Here is a 14,755-nt window from a genome sequence, read left to right as displayed (position 1 = left end):
AATTTTTCCAAAGGGGTGCCGCAACTTACATTCCCACCCACACTGTGTGAGGGTTCCAATTTCTCCATGTGCTCATCAACACTTGTTAATGTCTGTCTTTTTGGTTTTAAACAGCTATTATTTTTAGCCTCCTCACCCAAGCAGCTGGGAAGGATTTGGGGTGGGAGAGACACTCTCCAGTTCACCCTGAACCCAGGGCTCCCCTGGGGACCCTTCCTGGCCACGTCCCCTCCTGGGCATACCCTCCCGGGCAGGGCTGCGTTCGTGGGGATCGTGAGGATCTAGGAGAGCGGGAAAGGGAAGGGAGGGCTCCGCAGTTCCCGCACGTGGTGTGCCCCGAGGCGGGGGCTCCCTGGCCACGCGGCCTTTCCCGTCTGGCTCCGCCCTAAGACGTGGGCAGGCGAGGCCCCGCCCCTTCCTGGGAGCCAGCTCCGCCCAAACCCCGCCCTCAGAGGCGCTCCCTCCACTTGGGGGCGGGAGGAGGCGGAAACCCCGGATACGCGGGTGGGAGGAGGGCCGGGAAGACGCTGGCGCCGGACCCCGGCGTCCTGCCCGCCCGTCCAGGGGCTTCCATTCATTCTGGGCCAAAGGGGAGCTGCAGCCCCCGCCCCCGGACAGCCCTGGGGATGGAGGGGCGAGGCCCCAGAGATGAACCGTTCAGGGCCCGGGAGCGTCCCGCCCTCGGGCGAGGGTTCGGGGACCCCGGGGGAAGTGTTGGTGTTCCCAGAACGGTTGTCCGGGTACACAGAATAAACTTTTGGAGGGTCTAGATTGAGGCCCTGGGAGTCCCAGCATGCGGTTAGGTTTAGGTGCCCAGGATGACATTCTGGGAGGCGCAGAAAGTCTGGGGACCCGACATTAAGATGTGGGTGGGGTGCACAGGATGGAATTCTGGAGGCGCGGATTAGGTAGGGTCGGGTGCGCAGTATGACATTCCGGGGTGCACAAATTGAGGGCCTGGGGACTAGCCGGGGAGTCCGGGGGCCGGGCCTTAGGATCAGTGCCCCTGGAGCTCGCTAGACAGCCCGGGGGAATATACCTTGGCCCAGAGCCCGGAGGCGGCTCCGGCGGCGCCGCGGGGGACCGGGTGGGGGCCTGCGGCCGGCCAAGGGCGGAGAAGCGGGGGGTCGGGGTCCCTCCCCCTGGCGCGGGCTCAGGAATCCGCTGAGGGGCGGGCGGAGGCGCCGGGGTGGGCCGCGCCGCGGCGGGCGGGCGGGCGGGGGGCGCTTCCTGGGGCCGCGCGTCCAGGGAGCTGCGCCGTCTGCCCGTCCGTCCGCCCGCGGGCACTGCCGGAGCCAGCCGAGCCGCCGGAGCCGCGGGCCGCGGGGGCGTCGCGGGCCAAGTGAGTGGCGGGCCGTGGGGGGAGGGCGCGAGCCGCGGTCTCGGCCCAGTCGCGTCAGCGAAGAGCGAGGCCCGCGCTCCTCCGCCCGCGCCACCTTGGGACCGGGCGGGGGCGGGGCGGCCTGCGCGAGGGGGCGGCTGCGGGAGGAGCTCCCTCCCGCCCTGGGAAGCGCGGGGTCCTAAGTGCGGGCCCGAGCGGGAGGCGGCGGGGCCGGGCTGGGCATGGAGCGCCGAGGCAGAGGCGCTGACCCCTGCCCACCACCTCCGCCCAGGATGCTCCCCTTCGCCTCCTGCCTCCCCGGCTCTCTGCTGCTCTGGGCGCTGCTGCTGCTGCTCTTGGGGGCAGCGTCTCCCCAGGATTCGGAGGAGCCCGACAGCTACACGGTGGGGACCGTGGGGCCGCTGGCCTGGGATGGGATGGGCAGGGACAGAGCAGGATCCTGGGGGGCTGCTGTTGGGGAAGATCCTCCCCTCCCCTGGTTGGTGGAGCAGCTGGGGCCGTTGTTTGGAGCAGTCCGGGGAGGGTGGCCAGGCTCAGGACCCTGACCTTGGCCTGGTCAGTGGAGGGGACAGGGGATGAACACTGGCCACCGCTGGTCCCCTTGTAGGAATGCACAGATGGCTATGAGTGGGACCCTGACAGCCAGCACTGCCGGGGTGAGTGTGCCTGGGGGACCCCCAGGAACCGGGAAGGGGTTCACAACCCCAGCTCCAATGGCCTGTCCTCTGCCGGGCTCTGTTCTGCCCAGGCCAGCTCTGGTTCTTTGGGGGCCAGCTCAGCTAGGGGTGAGGAAGCCATCCAGGCCCCTCCTTCTCAGGGAAACCCAGGACACCCTGCCCCCACCTCCCAGCGGGAGAGCAACAGGGCACTGCCCTGAGGAGCACCTCCTGGAAGCACTCTCCTACTCGGGGGTGCCCCATCACACCCCGAAGGGCAGTGTCTGCGGGGGTGGGTAAGGAGGCCTGCTCATCATTCTTGGGCTGAGCCAGGGCCAGAGCTTGGGGAGGGATAGAGACTCTTAGGGACAAGAGAGTGGAGGTGACTGTGGGAACAGCCACCCACCATCCGCCCTGGCAGGCCCTGGGGAGGCGCCCTGGGCAGGCAGCGTTAGCTTGTTGAGTAGAGAGGGAAGGCCCTGCGGGGTCACAGCTTAGAGAAGGCCAAGCTGGGCTGTTGCCTCCCACCCCCTCCACGGCCAGCCCAGGAAACTGGCTGTGCCCAGCAGGCCCCTCTCTGCAGATGTCAACGAGTGCCTGACCATCCCCGAGGCCTGCAAGGGGGAAATGAAATGCATCAACCACTATGGGGGCTACTTGTGCCTGCCCCGCTCAGCTGCCGTCATCAACGACCTGCATGGCGAGGGACCACCACCACCAGTGCCCCCTGCTCAACACCCCAACCCCTGCCCACCAGGCTACGAGCCTGATGAGCAGGAGAGCTGTGTGGGTAAGAGTCACCCTGGCACGGAGGCGTCCAGTCCTCCTACCAAGTGTCTGCCACTCGTCTTTAAAACTCTGACCTCTTGTTCCTCCCTCGCTCAAAAGCCTCCTCAGAGTCACTGGAACAACGTCTGGACCCTCCCTTCGTGTGGGGTCTGCCACAGATGCCCCAGCTGCTGTCCCACTACCCTAGCCAGCCTGCGGCACCCTCCCCTCCACTGCTGCAGACACACGGCCAGAGCGCTGCCTCGTAGCCTCTGTCCCCTCCCCCCCTTTCCGATCCGCCCCGTCCCTGGCACCGTGGGCCTCGGAGGAAGGCCCTGGAATCAGCGCTCCCAGGAGCATGGACGGGCCTTGTTTCCTGTGCTTCCCTGGCATGGGCTCTCCCCGGTTAGGGTGCCTCTCCTGCTGGCACCCAGGCTGGTGGGCTGTTTTGTGCTGTTGGGAGGGTCTAATCCATGTGTTCCTGTTTCGGGGTACATCACCCACGTGCCATGCGCGTGGTTCCTGGCCTGTGTGTCCTCCGGCATTGTGGTGTCTGTCAGGAGGGGTGGTGCAGGGGCTGAGTGGTGTCTCCTGCAGACGTGGACGAGTGTGCCCAGGCCCTGCACGACTGCCGCCCCAGCCAGGACTGCCACAACCTGCCCGGCTCCTACCAGTGCACCTGCCCTGACGGCTACCGCAAGATTGGGCTTGAATGTGTGGGTGAGTCCGGAGCGGCCTTGCCAGTTTCTGCTCTGTGCCCCTGGCCTGGCTCTCACCCTAGCACCTGATCCCCATCCCGGCCCACCTCCAGGCTTCCCCCCAGGCCCCTGCCACCTCCGTCACCAGACATGGCACAGCACGGGTGTGTGTGTGTCCTGCCTGATCTGGCCCAGCCCAGCCCACACAGACAAGCCTATGGGTGGCGAGGCTTTAACCCCCAGCCAGCTTGAGTCCCACCTGACTTCTGCCTCTGCCCTCTGCCCGCCCTCCCAGACATAGACGAGTGCCGCTACCGCTACTGCCAGCACCGCTGCGTGAACTTGCCGGGCTCCTTCCGCTGCCAGTGCGAGCCAGGCTTCCAGCTGGGGCCCAACAACCGCTCCTGCGTGGGTGAGGCTGGGCTGGGCCAGGCTTCGGGCCCTGGGCAGGGTGATGGGTGGGGAGCTAGCTCCCTTCCTGACCAGCCCAGGCGAACAGGTGAAATGGGGGGCTCTGGGCTGCTCCTTGGCTTTCACGCCTCCCACTTTTCTGGCACCCCTAGATGTGAATGAATGTGACATGGGGGCTCCATGTGAGCAGCGCTGTTTCAACTCCTACGGGACCTTCCTGTGTCGCTGCCATCAGGGCTACGAGCTGCACCGGGATGGCTTCTCCTGCAGCGGTGAGAGCTCCACCCTCCACGTGTTCCTCCATCGCCCCTGCGTCAGGCTGTGCCTCCTGCCACACAGCCCTCCATTGGATGCCTCACGTCCCGTCCATGCTGCACCCACGTACCCACTAAATACTCCACCCCCAGCCCGGCAGGGAAGGCACAGAGGGAGCAGTCAGGTCACTGAGCAAGGGTGTAAGTGGCCTCCTCCCTTGTCATCAGGCTGACTTGCATTTGAACCCAGGATTATGACGAGTCACTCTTCTCTCTCAACCCAGTTATTCATCTGTAAAACGGGTTGTCTTGAGAACTAAGTGGGAAAATGACAACACTCAGGCGTCGTCAAGTCCCAAGCAGCAGCACTTTAACGTGAATGCCATTTATCCAGAACTTTCCCTGTGCAGGGCACGTCCCTTATATACTTGACTTTATTTAATCCTGCTAGCAATCCTATGAGGTAAGTATAATTTGTTTCCTTTCTCTGCAAAATGAAGACATTATCTCCTTCAAGGCTTGTTGAGAGGCTTACAAGAAAAGAGTAAGCATGAAGTCCTTCAACAAAGAGGGGTTAAGAGACTTGCCCAAGATCATACAGCTAGGGGGAGACGGGGCCAGGTCTCCACCCCGACTTCTCATTCCATGTCAGCTGGCCACATATCCTGTTTACACTATGCTTTGCTGCCCAGTAGGGCCCCGTTGGTACCTGGCTCAGGGTGAGGCAGCACGAGGGGAACCCGGGTAGAAAACCCGGCTCCTGCCTGTGCAGACCGCAGTGGTAGGAGGTGACTGTGGGCTGGTCGTGGGTTGCAGGAACTGGGCAAGTTACTGAGAACCAGAGCCGATTGGGCCCTCAAGGCTCAGCTAGTCTAACTTACTCATTTTATTGACAGGGAAATCGAGGTTTCCAAAACTCAGTGGGAATAAAACCAAACCTAGTGCTTTCATCTAGTTTCCTCTCCAGTCCGAGAGCGGGGCGGTCTGGGCAGTCTTTTGAGTTCTCTGTACCCCTGCTCGCATGGCTGTTCCATCCCCCTCTGTCTTCCCACACTGTACCTACCGGGGGGCTGGGCTCTCTCTGTAAACGTTTATGGGACTGACTGAGAGAATTGCCCTTGACCCAGAGCCCTCATCCCTCTTCTCCGCAGATATTGACGAGTGCAGCTACTCCAGTTACCTCTGCCAGTACCGCTGCGTCAACGAGCCCGGCCGCTTCTCCTGCCACTGCCCACAGGGCTACCAGCTGCTGGCCACGCGCCTCTGCCAAGGTACCGGCTGCCCGGGTGGAGTGGGCAGGGTGGAGTCAGGGGTTAGTGGCCTGATGCCCAGGTTCCAGCCCCTCTCCCCTGGCACAGACGTTGACGAGTGTGAGTCCGGTGCACACCAGTGCTCTGAGGCCCAAACCTGTGTCAACTTCTATGGGGGCTACCGCTGTGTGGACACCAACCGCTGCGTGGAGCCCTATGTGCAGGTGTCCGACAAGTGAGTCAACTCGAGGCCACCCCCTCCACACACAGTACAACCCCCATTGGGCTCTGCAGCTGGCTGGCCTCTATGAGGGCTGACCAGTGCCCCGGGGGTTGATGGGAGTTGCAGTCCTTCATGCCAACCATGCGCACTAATTTTGGGGGTGGGCCAAATTTGGGGAATGGGCTAGGGCCTCATTCGTATCCCCTTCCCGTGGGCCCTAGTCGCTGCCTCTGCCCGGCCTCCAATCCCCTGTGCCGGGAGCAGCCCTCCTCCATCGTGCACCGCTACATGAGCATCACCTCGGAGCGGAGCGTGCCCGCCGATGTGTTCCAGATCCAAGCGACCTCCGTCTACCCCGGCGCCTACAATGCCTTTCAGATCCGTGCTGGGAACGCGCAGGGGGACTTCTACATTAGGGTAAGGCTTTCCCCTACCCCTACCCCTCAAGTGACATGCATCATCCAAAATTGAATTCCAGGAAACCTTAAATGGGAGATTCGGTTATGCCACCATGCCCCGCCTCTCCTCAAAGCCCCACCCCCGGGAGGCAGAATTTCTGTAGAAAGGTAGGGGTGTTGTAAACTCCCTTGGGACAAACTAGATTGTTAAATGGACTTCTAAGGACACACTGGGGTTTGCGTTTCCCCAGTTTCTTCACCCGTAGAACAAATGACTGACGTGAGAGGACTCCGAGGTTACAGGCAGAGCCATGAAGGACAGCAGGGGAGCTGGGCCTTAGGGATGGGGTGGTGCAGTGGCCTCGGGTCTGAGAATCAGCTCTGCTGGTGGAGCTGTTAGGAGGGAGGGTCCAGGTGTGAAGAGTGAGAGGGCGCACAGGTTTGTCTGCTATCAGTCCTTGTTTTCTTTCTGAAACGGAAAGCTTTGAAGGGGAGACGCTTGCTCCAGGTCAACCCAGTCTCACACCTGGCCCTGAGTTACAGCGGACCCTGGTTAGACGAAAGAACTAGCTGGAAAGGGCGGGAAGAGCATCAGTGAAAAATCTCTGAGGGCAGGAGCCTGGGTGCAGGGGATGAGACGTCAAGGGTGTCATGGAGCCTGATGGCAGCCGGGACCACAGCCTGGCCAGGGCTCTCTCTGCTTCACAGACAACTGGTTGTGGGTGCAAAACATGGGGCAGGGAGGTGATGCTGGCCGAGGGTCCTGGCACGAAGGTTGATACAATCTACATGTCCCCCCACCCACTGTGCCCTGCAGCAAATCAACAATGTCAGCGCCATGCTGGTCCTCGCCCGGCCCGTGACGGGCCCCCGGGAGTATGTGCTGGACCTCGAGATGGTAACCATGAACTCCCTTATGAGCTACCGGGCCAGCTCTGTACTGAGACTCACCGTCTTCGTGGGGGCCTACACCTTCTGAGGAGTGGGGACAGCTCTCAGGGAGGGGGAGGTCCCTGTAGCCAAGAAGCCTGAGGCTCAGGGATGACCGTGTTCTGCTAAAAGGGAAGATGCTATTGTGAAGGGTAGAGAGAGAAAGGCAATAAAGGGAGAAAGAAGGAGTCCTGGTGGCTGAGGTGGGCGGGTAATACTGCAGTGAACCCCAGACTGGGGAAGGGGCCAGGCTTGTGGGAGGCGGGTCAAGTCCGCCTAAAGCGGGGGTTGGCTCAGGCTGAGGGGACCCCTTTGGCAGAAGTTGGGAGCTGTGTGCCCAAGGCTGGGCTTGGTCTATATACCTCGGGTATCAGAATCACCCTGAGAGGGGCAGAAATAACGAGGCTGCAGACTCCAGGCCCCAGCAGATATGTGGGCGTGGCTGGTTTGCCGGGAGCCTGAGAAACCCTGCTCTAGGCAGTGCCAGGAGGCCCTGGTTTCAGTCCTACCTTGGCCTCAAAACTATCAATTGGACAAACCCTAGTAGCTCCCTGGGACTCAGTTTTCCAATCCATAAAATGAGGCGATTTGACTGTTAGTGCTTTTTAAACGTGTCTTTTCCAAGCGACAGAACCTTTTATCGAAGGAAATTTTGTTTGATCAGGGATCGTCTGATGACATAAACTAGATTCAAAGTTGCAGCGTCTCACCGACTCCATCTCCCTGCCAGTCTCCGTGCTCTCCCAGCAAACTCCAGGTCCTCAGGAGCTCAGCTAGAACCACCTGGGTATTTTACAAGGCCCTGCGGCCTGCCATCTCCATAGCACACAAAGCTGCAAACACTAGGTTTTTGTTGAAGCCCTAAGATGCTGGGTAAAGGCTGGCCAGCCTAGATTATGGGTGCTGGGTCCGTCTCGTGGCCCAGCTCAGGTCAAGGGGCTGTAGCTGCAGTAGAGCTGGGACAAGGTCCTGCTCAGGGCGGGTCCCAGATTCCTGCGTGAAGAGAGAGGCTAAGGAGGGTCAGGTCCTGGACCACAGCAACTTCGGCCCCAGCCATTCCCTCCGGGTTCTGTCCCCGGCCTCACCTCTGCAGTTGCCCACACTTGATGGTGCTCAGCAGCATCTCCTGTTCCCTGGGGGTGGCACAGGCATCATAGGCGGCCAGCAGGCTGGAGATGGGGTGGAGCATTTGACAGTGGCTGACTGCTGGCCCCTCTGAGCAGCTTGGGCCAAAGTCAAGGGAGACAGGTAGGAGGGGGTCTGCACTGGTTAAAGGCATCAGGACCACTCCATACTTCCTGAACCTGGCATTCAAGGCTCTGCTCCATCCCACTCACCCTCCCTTCCTATTCTCCAAGTTCTTGGCCCAGTCTCCCCCCACCCCCCCCCAGCCCCCAGCCCCCAGGATGCCTTCTCTGCTACACCAGGTGGAATGAAACCTCCCTCTTGTGGGCTCCCCCGACCCCTGAGATACTGTCTGGTCCTGTCTTCCTTATTCCCCAACCTCCCCAAGGTTCAGCTGAATCTGTCCACCTCGGGGCCTGGACAGCCCTCACAGAACCAAACCCTCCACAAAGCATTGGCTGAGCTGAAATCCACGCTGGGGGGCGGGGGCAGTGGACCCCAAGGGGCTCTGTGGAGGCCTACCTGGCAGGGGTGCTGTACCGATCCACCAGGGCTGCTGCCTTCTCCCCACTCACTCCCCGAACCTGCATCAGCTGCCGGGCGAAAACCTCCCTCACAGACTGGGCCTGGGGTCAGGGGAGGGCTGTATTAGGGGTCATCTGGGGCCGGACCACATTAAGGAGGCTCTGGGCAGAGGCAGTACCTTGTTTTTGATGGCTCCCGCGTTGAAGTCATTGAAGGTGAGGAGTGAGCAGAGAGGATTTGGGGAGGGCCCAGATCCTGATTCGGGGTCCCCTGAGGTTCCCCAGGGACGGCTGCGTAGGGTGTGGCCCTGAGGGGAGAGGGGACTGAGGCCAGGCCAGGGCTCTAGGGAAACCCCCAGCCAGTCCTTGCCGGATCCTAGGCCCCAGGGGGCCCACGGAGAAATAGGGATCTCACTCACCTCGCCGTCCTTGGGGCGCACAGGGCCCAGGAAAGGGACCCGTGCACACACATGCACCTGCTCACCTGGTAGAGTCTCTCCAGGCCCCGCGTCAAGAGGGCCAGGTAGGCAGCTGACTCCTTAATGTCTGCTGTGCGCTTCACGAAGAAGCCATCGATGACCTGGGGAAGAGGACCCAACAGGGAGGTGGCTCCTGGCCCAAGCCACAGACACAGGGTCCCCTGCGAGTCTGGCCCTGCCCTCCCAGCTCACCTGGGTGTTGGTGACGGCCTGCAGCAGTGTGCTCTCGGGAAGGCTGAGGTTGTGCGCCGAGCCATGCTCCTCCACGAGGTACACTCGGCGCCCCAGGCCGCAGCGCTTTAGCCTGAACTGGGGAAGCCGAGGGGTGGGGGTGGGGGGCGAGGGGGTAGGAAGGGAATGTAAGGCCTGGATGCCCCTATGCCAGGCCACCCATCATGTCACTCAACATCCCCATGGAACCCTGATCCTAATTCATCTTCTTGTCCTCCCTAGTCTTTCTACTTGTCTCAGAGTGACCTCCAGCCTTTGTTCATGCTGTTACTCTTGCATGGAAAGCCTGTCCACCATCTTTAATGAGGCCCTTCTTCAGGCCTCCCTCAGCCCGTACGTGGTCTCATTATGGGATCAGCCCAGGAGCCAGTACCGAGAAACAGCGGTTCCACTTCTGGAACTTTGGGCCTTGTTATGCCAGACTGAAGGGACTGGGCACTCCAGGGGTCTTTAACATGCTCCTCCCCCCAGCCAGACACCCCGTGCCCCTGAAGGGGCCCGAGGGGTGCTCTAAGGGGCATGGCTGGAGTTGTGGGAACTCTTCCTTGAGGCTACCCAGGAGTTCCCCGGGATTCCCCGTGGCTGAGGAAACCCCGGAGCAGGCGGGGAAGTAGTGGGTTCTGAGGCTGGTAAAGGAACCTTCTGTTCCCGGAAGCGGCCATCGATGATGCTGCTGCACAGGTCATCCAGCCGCTTGCGCTCCACGATGTGGTCCAGGACCAGTTCCCCAGGTCTTGCTGCCGAGAGGCCAAGAAGGGTCCCATTGGCTCACGTCCCCCCACCCACCAGGCCCTGCCTCTGACCACCTTCCTGTCCACACCCCTTACATGGGTCTCTGGGCCTGGTCTCCTGGGCCACCCACACGAAGTCCCCAACGTGCAGTTTGCGCACCATGTGGGTCACGTGCAGCCGCTGCAGCTGGCGGAGCAGCTCTGGCCTGTGCCCGGCCCTGGAATTGCAAGGTGGGAGGCTTAGGTCAGGGCAGGCCAGTGACATCCCCCAGCATCCCCTCCCTCCCTTCCCCCACCTCACTCACCCCTTGGCCTCGCCAACATCCACACACAACAGCACCCTGTACTCCCCAGGCCTCAGCTCCAGCGGTGGCTGCTGGACGCTGCCTTCCCTGGCGCCACTACAGGGAGGAGGGGTGTGTGTGTGTGAGGCCAGAGCCTCAGTGCCAAGGCAGCTTCCCTCCAAACCCAGTGCAAGTGGTGCAGCTGCAGCCACAGCTCAGCTGTAGGTGATGGAGACCGGGGTGGGTGTTAGCCTCATTTCTGAGACTCCTCCCGCTTCCCTTTTCTTTCCACCCCCCCCCCCCCGCCCCCTTCCTCACAGCTCAGCCGAGGCCGGTCCTGGCACTTCGGGCTCCTCCCCAGAGGGCGCCTCTGGCCCAGTGCGCACATTCAGTGAGCTCAGGCCCTCTGACTCTGCCAGCTTCTGGGCCAGCTCCAGCCCCTGCGGGGTCAGTGAGTACCTGGTGGGCGGAGGAGACAAACACAGATCCCTTCTTCACTCTTACTGGCACGCTCTCCTGCCGCTGCCCGCTAGCTGGTCTCACCACGCCCTTGGCAACCTGCACAAATAAGTCCAGTGGCTTCCACCCCAACACCCCAGATCAGCTTCCTCTGGACCTGCCCAGGGCCATTTCTCAAGTCAAGTCTGCAATAAGTGCGTCTCAGACAGACTTCCCTCCTCCCAACTTTGTTTATATTGTCCCTCCTCCCTGGACTGCCTTTCCTGCATCTCTACCCTCTGGATTCTAAGACCTGTCAAATGCTATGTTCTCAGCAAAGCCTTTCTGCTTGTCCAATAACCTGTGGCACCTCACCCTCCCTGCTTGGTCTCTCAGACCCTCCTGGTACCCCCTCCCCCCAGTGGGGCTTCTGGAGGCAAGGCCTCCCCCAACTTCAACATTATGAGACCTAGGAATTGCTAGGCAACTGCAGGCCCCACTCAGAACATCATGCACGATCCCCCTCCCACCACTCGGTCCTGCACCGCCTTGTAGTTGACCCCACCTGGCTGGCTGGTGTGTCCTGTAGACCAGGTTCCTATGGAGAAGCGAGCGGAGGGCTGGCCAGGGTCCAGTGCTACCAGGGGCCACCTGTCCACAGAAGAGGAGACCCTTAGAGGGCCCCTGGTGCTGCCGTGTGTCCAAGTCCCCGTGCCCCATGCCACTTCTTCTCCCAGGAAGGGCAGCCTCTGGCGGGCTCAGGGTCAGATCCAGAGCCACCCGGCCCCATCCTTCCCCGCTCAGGGCTCACCCCAGGAAACTCCTGGGCACACCTCTGCAGCAGCTCCTCCTTGGTTAGGAAGCTGTGGCCACTGGGATCCTGTAACCGAGGCAGAAATGTAACCACAGGAGGTTCAGGGCCTCGCGCCCGCTGCCTGGGCTCCCGCCGCCGGGTGTAGCCGGCCCTCACCAGGTGCTCTCGACAGAGCAGCAGCAGGACTGCCCGTGCTCCTGAGTGCCGAGCCGGCCAGTAGCTGCTGGAGCTCCCCGCTTTGGGCTGGGATGGACCCTGAAAGGCACAGAGGGGCTCTGAACACAAAAGCCAGAGAGCCATGCCCTGTAGACTTAACGCCTGGCTGGGCCGAGGTTCTGGTGTTATCTCAGCATGGCCCTGCTAAGTCCCTCAGCTGCCTCTCTGTAAAACAGGCCAGAGGAGGGGATGACCCCCTGCAAAGCCGGGGTGAGGCAGGGGAGGGTTGTGGGGAGATGGTGTAATCGACCTGGTCCAGCCTCAGTCCTACCACCCACTGCAGGACAGAGGTGGTCACACAAGACAACTCAGGAACAGCAACCCCCACAATTCACTGGGCGTGGTCTCCTCAATAGCCTGATCATGGAACTCTCCCAACTGACTCTATTATCAATCAGCATACTCCTCTACAGGTGAGAAAACTAAGTATCAGAAAGATACTCATTTGCCCAAGGCTAGGCATCACTGGTGGGGAGATCTACACATCTTACATCCTTCCCTTTCCCCATCCTCACTGGCATGGAAGCCTCCGGGACTTCGGCAGGTGGCCATTCCGGGGCTGGATTCTTAGCTCCAGATGAATCTGGGGCATGATCACCTGCGGGAGCAGAAGAGAGTCAACCCCAGACCCCACAGAATCCAGAAACCCAGCAGGTGGGAGGGTTTGGGACACTGCCAGCTCGAATGGTAGCTGAGGGCGGTGCGGTTCTGAGAGAGCCAGCCACTGGTCCAACGACAAGCAGTAAGTTGGGCAGGAGTGGGGAGTGGGGTAGCCAGGTGGTTGCGAAGGCTGCCCCGTGGGAGGCTCAGGGGACCACCGACCCCTGCGCCCAGCGCTCACCGCCCGAAGATCGGTGCTGCTGCAGCCGCCGGTCCAGCATCCGGCACAGCCCGTCTCCGAAATGCCGTAGGATCTTAGCTTCTTTGCCGCTGCGCAGGGGGAGTGGGTATCGCCGGAGGGAGCGCAGCGCCTGGCGGGGGTACAGGGTACCGTACCGGGTCAGGGCGGGCCTGGTCGTCTGGCTCCGCCAGCACCTGCCCCATCAGGCCCGGCCGAGACCCACCTTTTGAAATACGAATTGTGTGCGGCGCCCCCTGCTGGCTGCCTCGTCCCGCCACTCGGTCAGCCAACGTACAAAGAGCGGGTTGGGGCAAATCGGCAGCGGGCGTTTCCGGCCCCAGCGGACCGGCGCCGCCATGAGCCCCAAGACTGGTCCTTTGGCGCCTCAAGCCGGTGGGACTGGGACGCCACCAGTTCTAGACAAAGGATTCGAACCCCTGGCTGAGATGGGTGAGGGCGGGACCTCTCCCAACACGCTGTCCGACGAGGGTACTAACTAGAGAACAGTCTCCTGCTGCCCTCCCGTCCCCGCACTAGAGACTTCCAGTCCTCTCCCTAAGGTTTTCCAGCCACCTCCCCCCCCGCCCCTTCAGTCTTTTGGACGCGCCCCACCCCGGCCCCGGAGCCCAAACCCGTCCCTCTCCCACTACCGAGTCCAGAGCGGTCTTTGTGCGGGCGAGAGAGGAGACAGCGCCCCCTTGTGGCCCGGAGGGCTGGCGGGGGCGGTGCTTAACCAAGTAACCTGAGGCTGTCAGTTTCGGCCTCACCGTAGCGGAGTCGGCCGGAGAAAGAAACTGGGCTTGGGAAGGGCAGGACAGGTGGGGGGTGGAGGACAAACAGGTGCAGGTATGTTTTCCGTAGAGATATCTAGGAAGGTGTACAGGGCATAAGGACACACAGGTAAGGCAGTAGGAGCTTAAGGACCCTCTGAGGAAATGGTGATCCCGAGCTGGGGCAGAGGAAACGACACAGGGCAATGGGGGAGGGGTGCGAAGTCGAGGACGTGCAGGGAAGGCCAAAGGACGGTGGGAGGGGGACAGAGGGCAAGTAGAAGGGGAACAAGTAAGAGGTGCTGGGCATCTGGCAGGTGAGGGGGTGCTGGCCGGGATCAGCAGGTGGTTAGATTTGGAGGAGCAGGTAAGAAGCAAGACATGGGTGGAAGGAAACACTTGGACGTTTTAGCGACTCCTTGGACCCTCAGTGAGGTTTAAGATGGAATCTATACAAAGAGGCCCCATGTTGAGAGACAATACGTTCTTGTTTTAAGTGTTTAGCAAATTCACGAGTTGGAGCACCAGGGTCTCGGCCAGGGAGGTGGAGCAGCCCCAGCAGTAGTACCGGAAGTCACGAGGTGCTGACTCGGGTCGGCCGCCCCTCCAGGCTCCGCCCAGCTGCGACCCTACTCCTCCAGCCTACTCAGAATTCCCGCCTCCCTCCCGACGCTGCCTTATAAGGAGCCTCCAGCCAGCTTTAGGGTTGGTCCCGCCCCCTCTAGTCTCTTGTCCTAATAAGGACATCTAGGGCATCCCGCGGCTAGGGGCGGGCGGGAGCGTCTCCAGGGTAACTGCGATATCGCCCTTCCCCTCCCCGTTGCTCTTGGAAACTCCAAGGCTTAAAAAAGGTGGAGCCAGCTTCTTCAGGCTGGGTTGCTAGCAAGAGTCTGGGGTCGAGCGGTGGCCTTCACCTGTGGCTCCCCGTAGCTCGGGTAGTGGGCGGTGCGGCTCAAAGTCCCTGACTACAACCCCCGGCATGCTCTGCGAGGTACCCCACTCGGGGCACTGATCCCCAGATAATGAAAACCGGGCTTCCACTTGAGTTCAGTAGTCCTAGTTCGCCTGTTTGCGACCCTGTTTTCTCTGCCTGCACACTGAGGCCAGGGACATTGTTCGAGGCCAACACAATCTTCCGGAGCCCGCCGCCCGTTTCTTTTTTGTGAAGCTTATGTTCCTGCAGAGCTTGTCTCAATTTTTGTAGGTTTAATCATATTCCTGGTTATTAACTCAAGAACCCTTCTCCCTTTATTGCCTCGTGAATTTGCCAAACATTTAAAACAAGAACAAAGCTATTTATGAAATTTTCCTTGTAGCCTTTCCCTATTTTCCCCTCTTATTTTGTTTAAGTTGCATATGGTGTGTTCTCAGG

The 14,755-nt window shown here is 61.1% G+C and overlaps 2 protein-coding genes across 3 annotated transcripts; one reads left to right on the top strand and one right to left on the bottom strand.

The window, feature by feature from the left end:
- The first annotated feature begins 1,208 nt into the window (after positions 1-1,208).
- EFEMP2 (EGF containing fibulin extracellular matrix protein 2) lies at positions 1,209-7,118 on the top strand. The gene is made up of 11 exons (XM_079787805.1): positions 1,209-1,342; positions 1,614-1,725; positions 1,950-1,998; positions 2,582-2,788; positions 3,364-3,486; positions 3,760-3,876; positions 4,028-4,147; positions 5,281-5,400; positions 5,488-5,614; positions 5,824-6,019; positions 6,818-7,118. Exons 2-11 carry the CDS (start codon positions 1,615-1,617, stop codon positions 6,977-6,979), a joined length of 1,332 nt encoding a protein of 443 aa, XP_079643931.1. The 5' UTR covers positions 1,209-1,342; position 1,614; the 3' UTR covers positions 6,980-7,118.
- Positions 7,119-7,761: 643 nt separating this feature from the next.
- Positions 7,762-13,208, bottom strand: MUS81 (MUS81 structure-specific endonuclease subunit). Of its 2 annotated transcripts, none has more exons than XM_079787803.1 (16): positions 12,837-13,208; positions 12,614-12,743; positions 12,264-12,370; positions 11,713-11,811; positions 11,554-11,622; positions 11,308-11,393; positions 10,623-10,763; positions 10,326-10,421; positions 10,117-10,238; positions 9,929-10,026; positions 9,251-9,367; positions 9,064-9,159; positions 8,759-8,887; positions 8,578-8,681; positions 8,016-8,099; positions 7,762-7,923 (listed from the first exon to the last, which is right to left on the bottom strand). In XM_079787803.1, the coding sequence occupies exons 1-16, from the start codon at positions 12,969-12,971 to the stop codon at positions 7,857-7,859; spliced, it is 1,680 nt and encodes a 559-aa protein (XP_079643929.1). In that variant the 5' UTR covers positions 12,972-13,208; the 3' UTR covers positions 7,762-7,856. The 2 variants fall into 2 exon arrangements, with proteins under 2 accessions (XP_079643929.1, XP_079643930.1); XM_079787804.1 differs by having other exon boundaries at positions 12,288-12,370.
- Positions 13,209-14,755: the final 1,547 nt, after the last annotated feature.

Source organism: Cnephaeus nilssonii (genome assembly GCF_951640355.1).
Source record: "Cnephaeus nilssonii genome assembly, chromosome: 13".
NCBI lineage: Eukaryota > Metazoa > Chordata > Mammalia > Chiroptera > Vespertilionidae > Cnephaeus > Cnephaeus nilssonii.
Note: the sequence above shows the minus strand (reverse complement) of the source record. Positions and strands in the feature narration are given on the sequence as shown.

What these genes read in the sequence shown, in the direction of transcription:
- EFEMP2 (XM_079787805.1), top strand. Translation starts at nt 1,615, where the DNA reads ATGCTCCCCTTCGCCTCCTGCCTCCCCGGCTCTCTGCTGCTCTGGGCG. An exon ending in AGGAGCCCGACAGCTACACG is followed by an intron (nt 1,726 to 1,949) that starts GTGGGGACCGTG and finishes GTCCCCTTGTAG; the next exon opens with GAATGCACAGATGGCTATGA. An exon ending in GGCCACGCGCCTCTGCCAAG is followed by an intron (nt 5,401 to 5,487) that starts GTACCGGCTGCC and finishes CCCCTGGCACAG; the next exon opens with ACGTTGACGAGTGTGAGTCC.
- MUS81 (XM_079787803.1), bottom strand. Translation starts at nt 12,971, where the DNA reads ATGGCGGCGCCGGTCCGCTGGGGCCGGAAACGCCCGCTGCCGATTTGC. An exon ending in GGATGGGGAAAGGGAAGGAT is followed by an intron (nt 11,812 to 12,263) that starts GTAAGATGTGTA and finishes TGTGCCTTTCAG; the next exon opens with GGTCCATCCCAGCCCAAAGC. An exon ending in GCCGCTTCCGGGAACAGAAG is followed by an intron (nt 9,368 to 9,928) that starts GTTCCTTTACCA and finishes CGGCTTCCCCAG; the next exon opens with TTCAGGCTAAAGCGCTGCGG.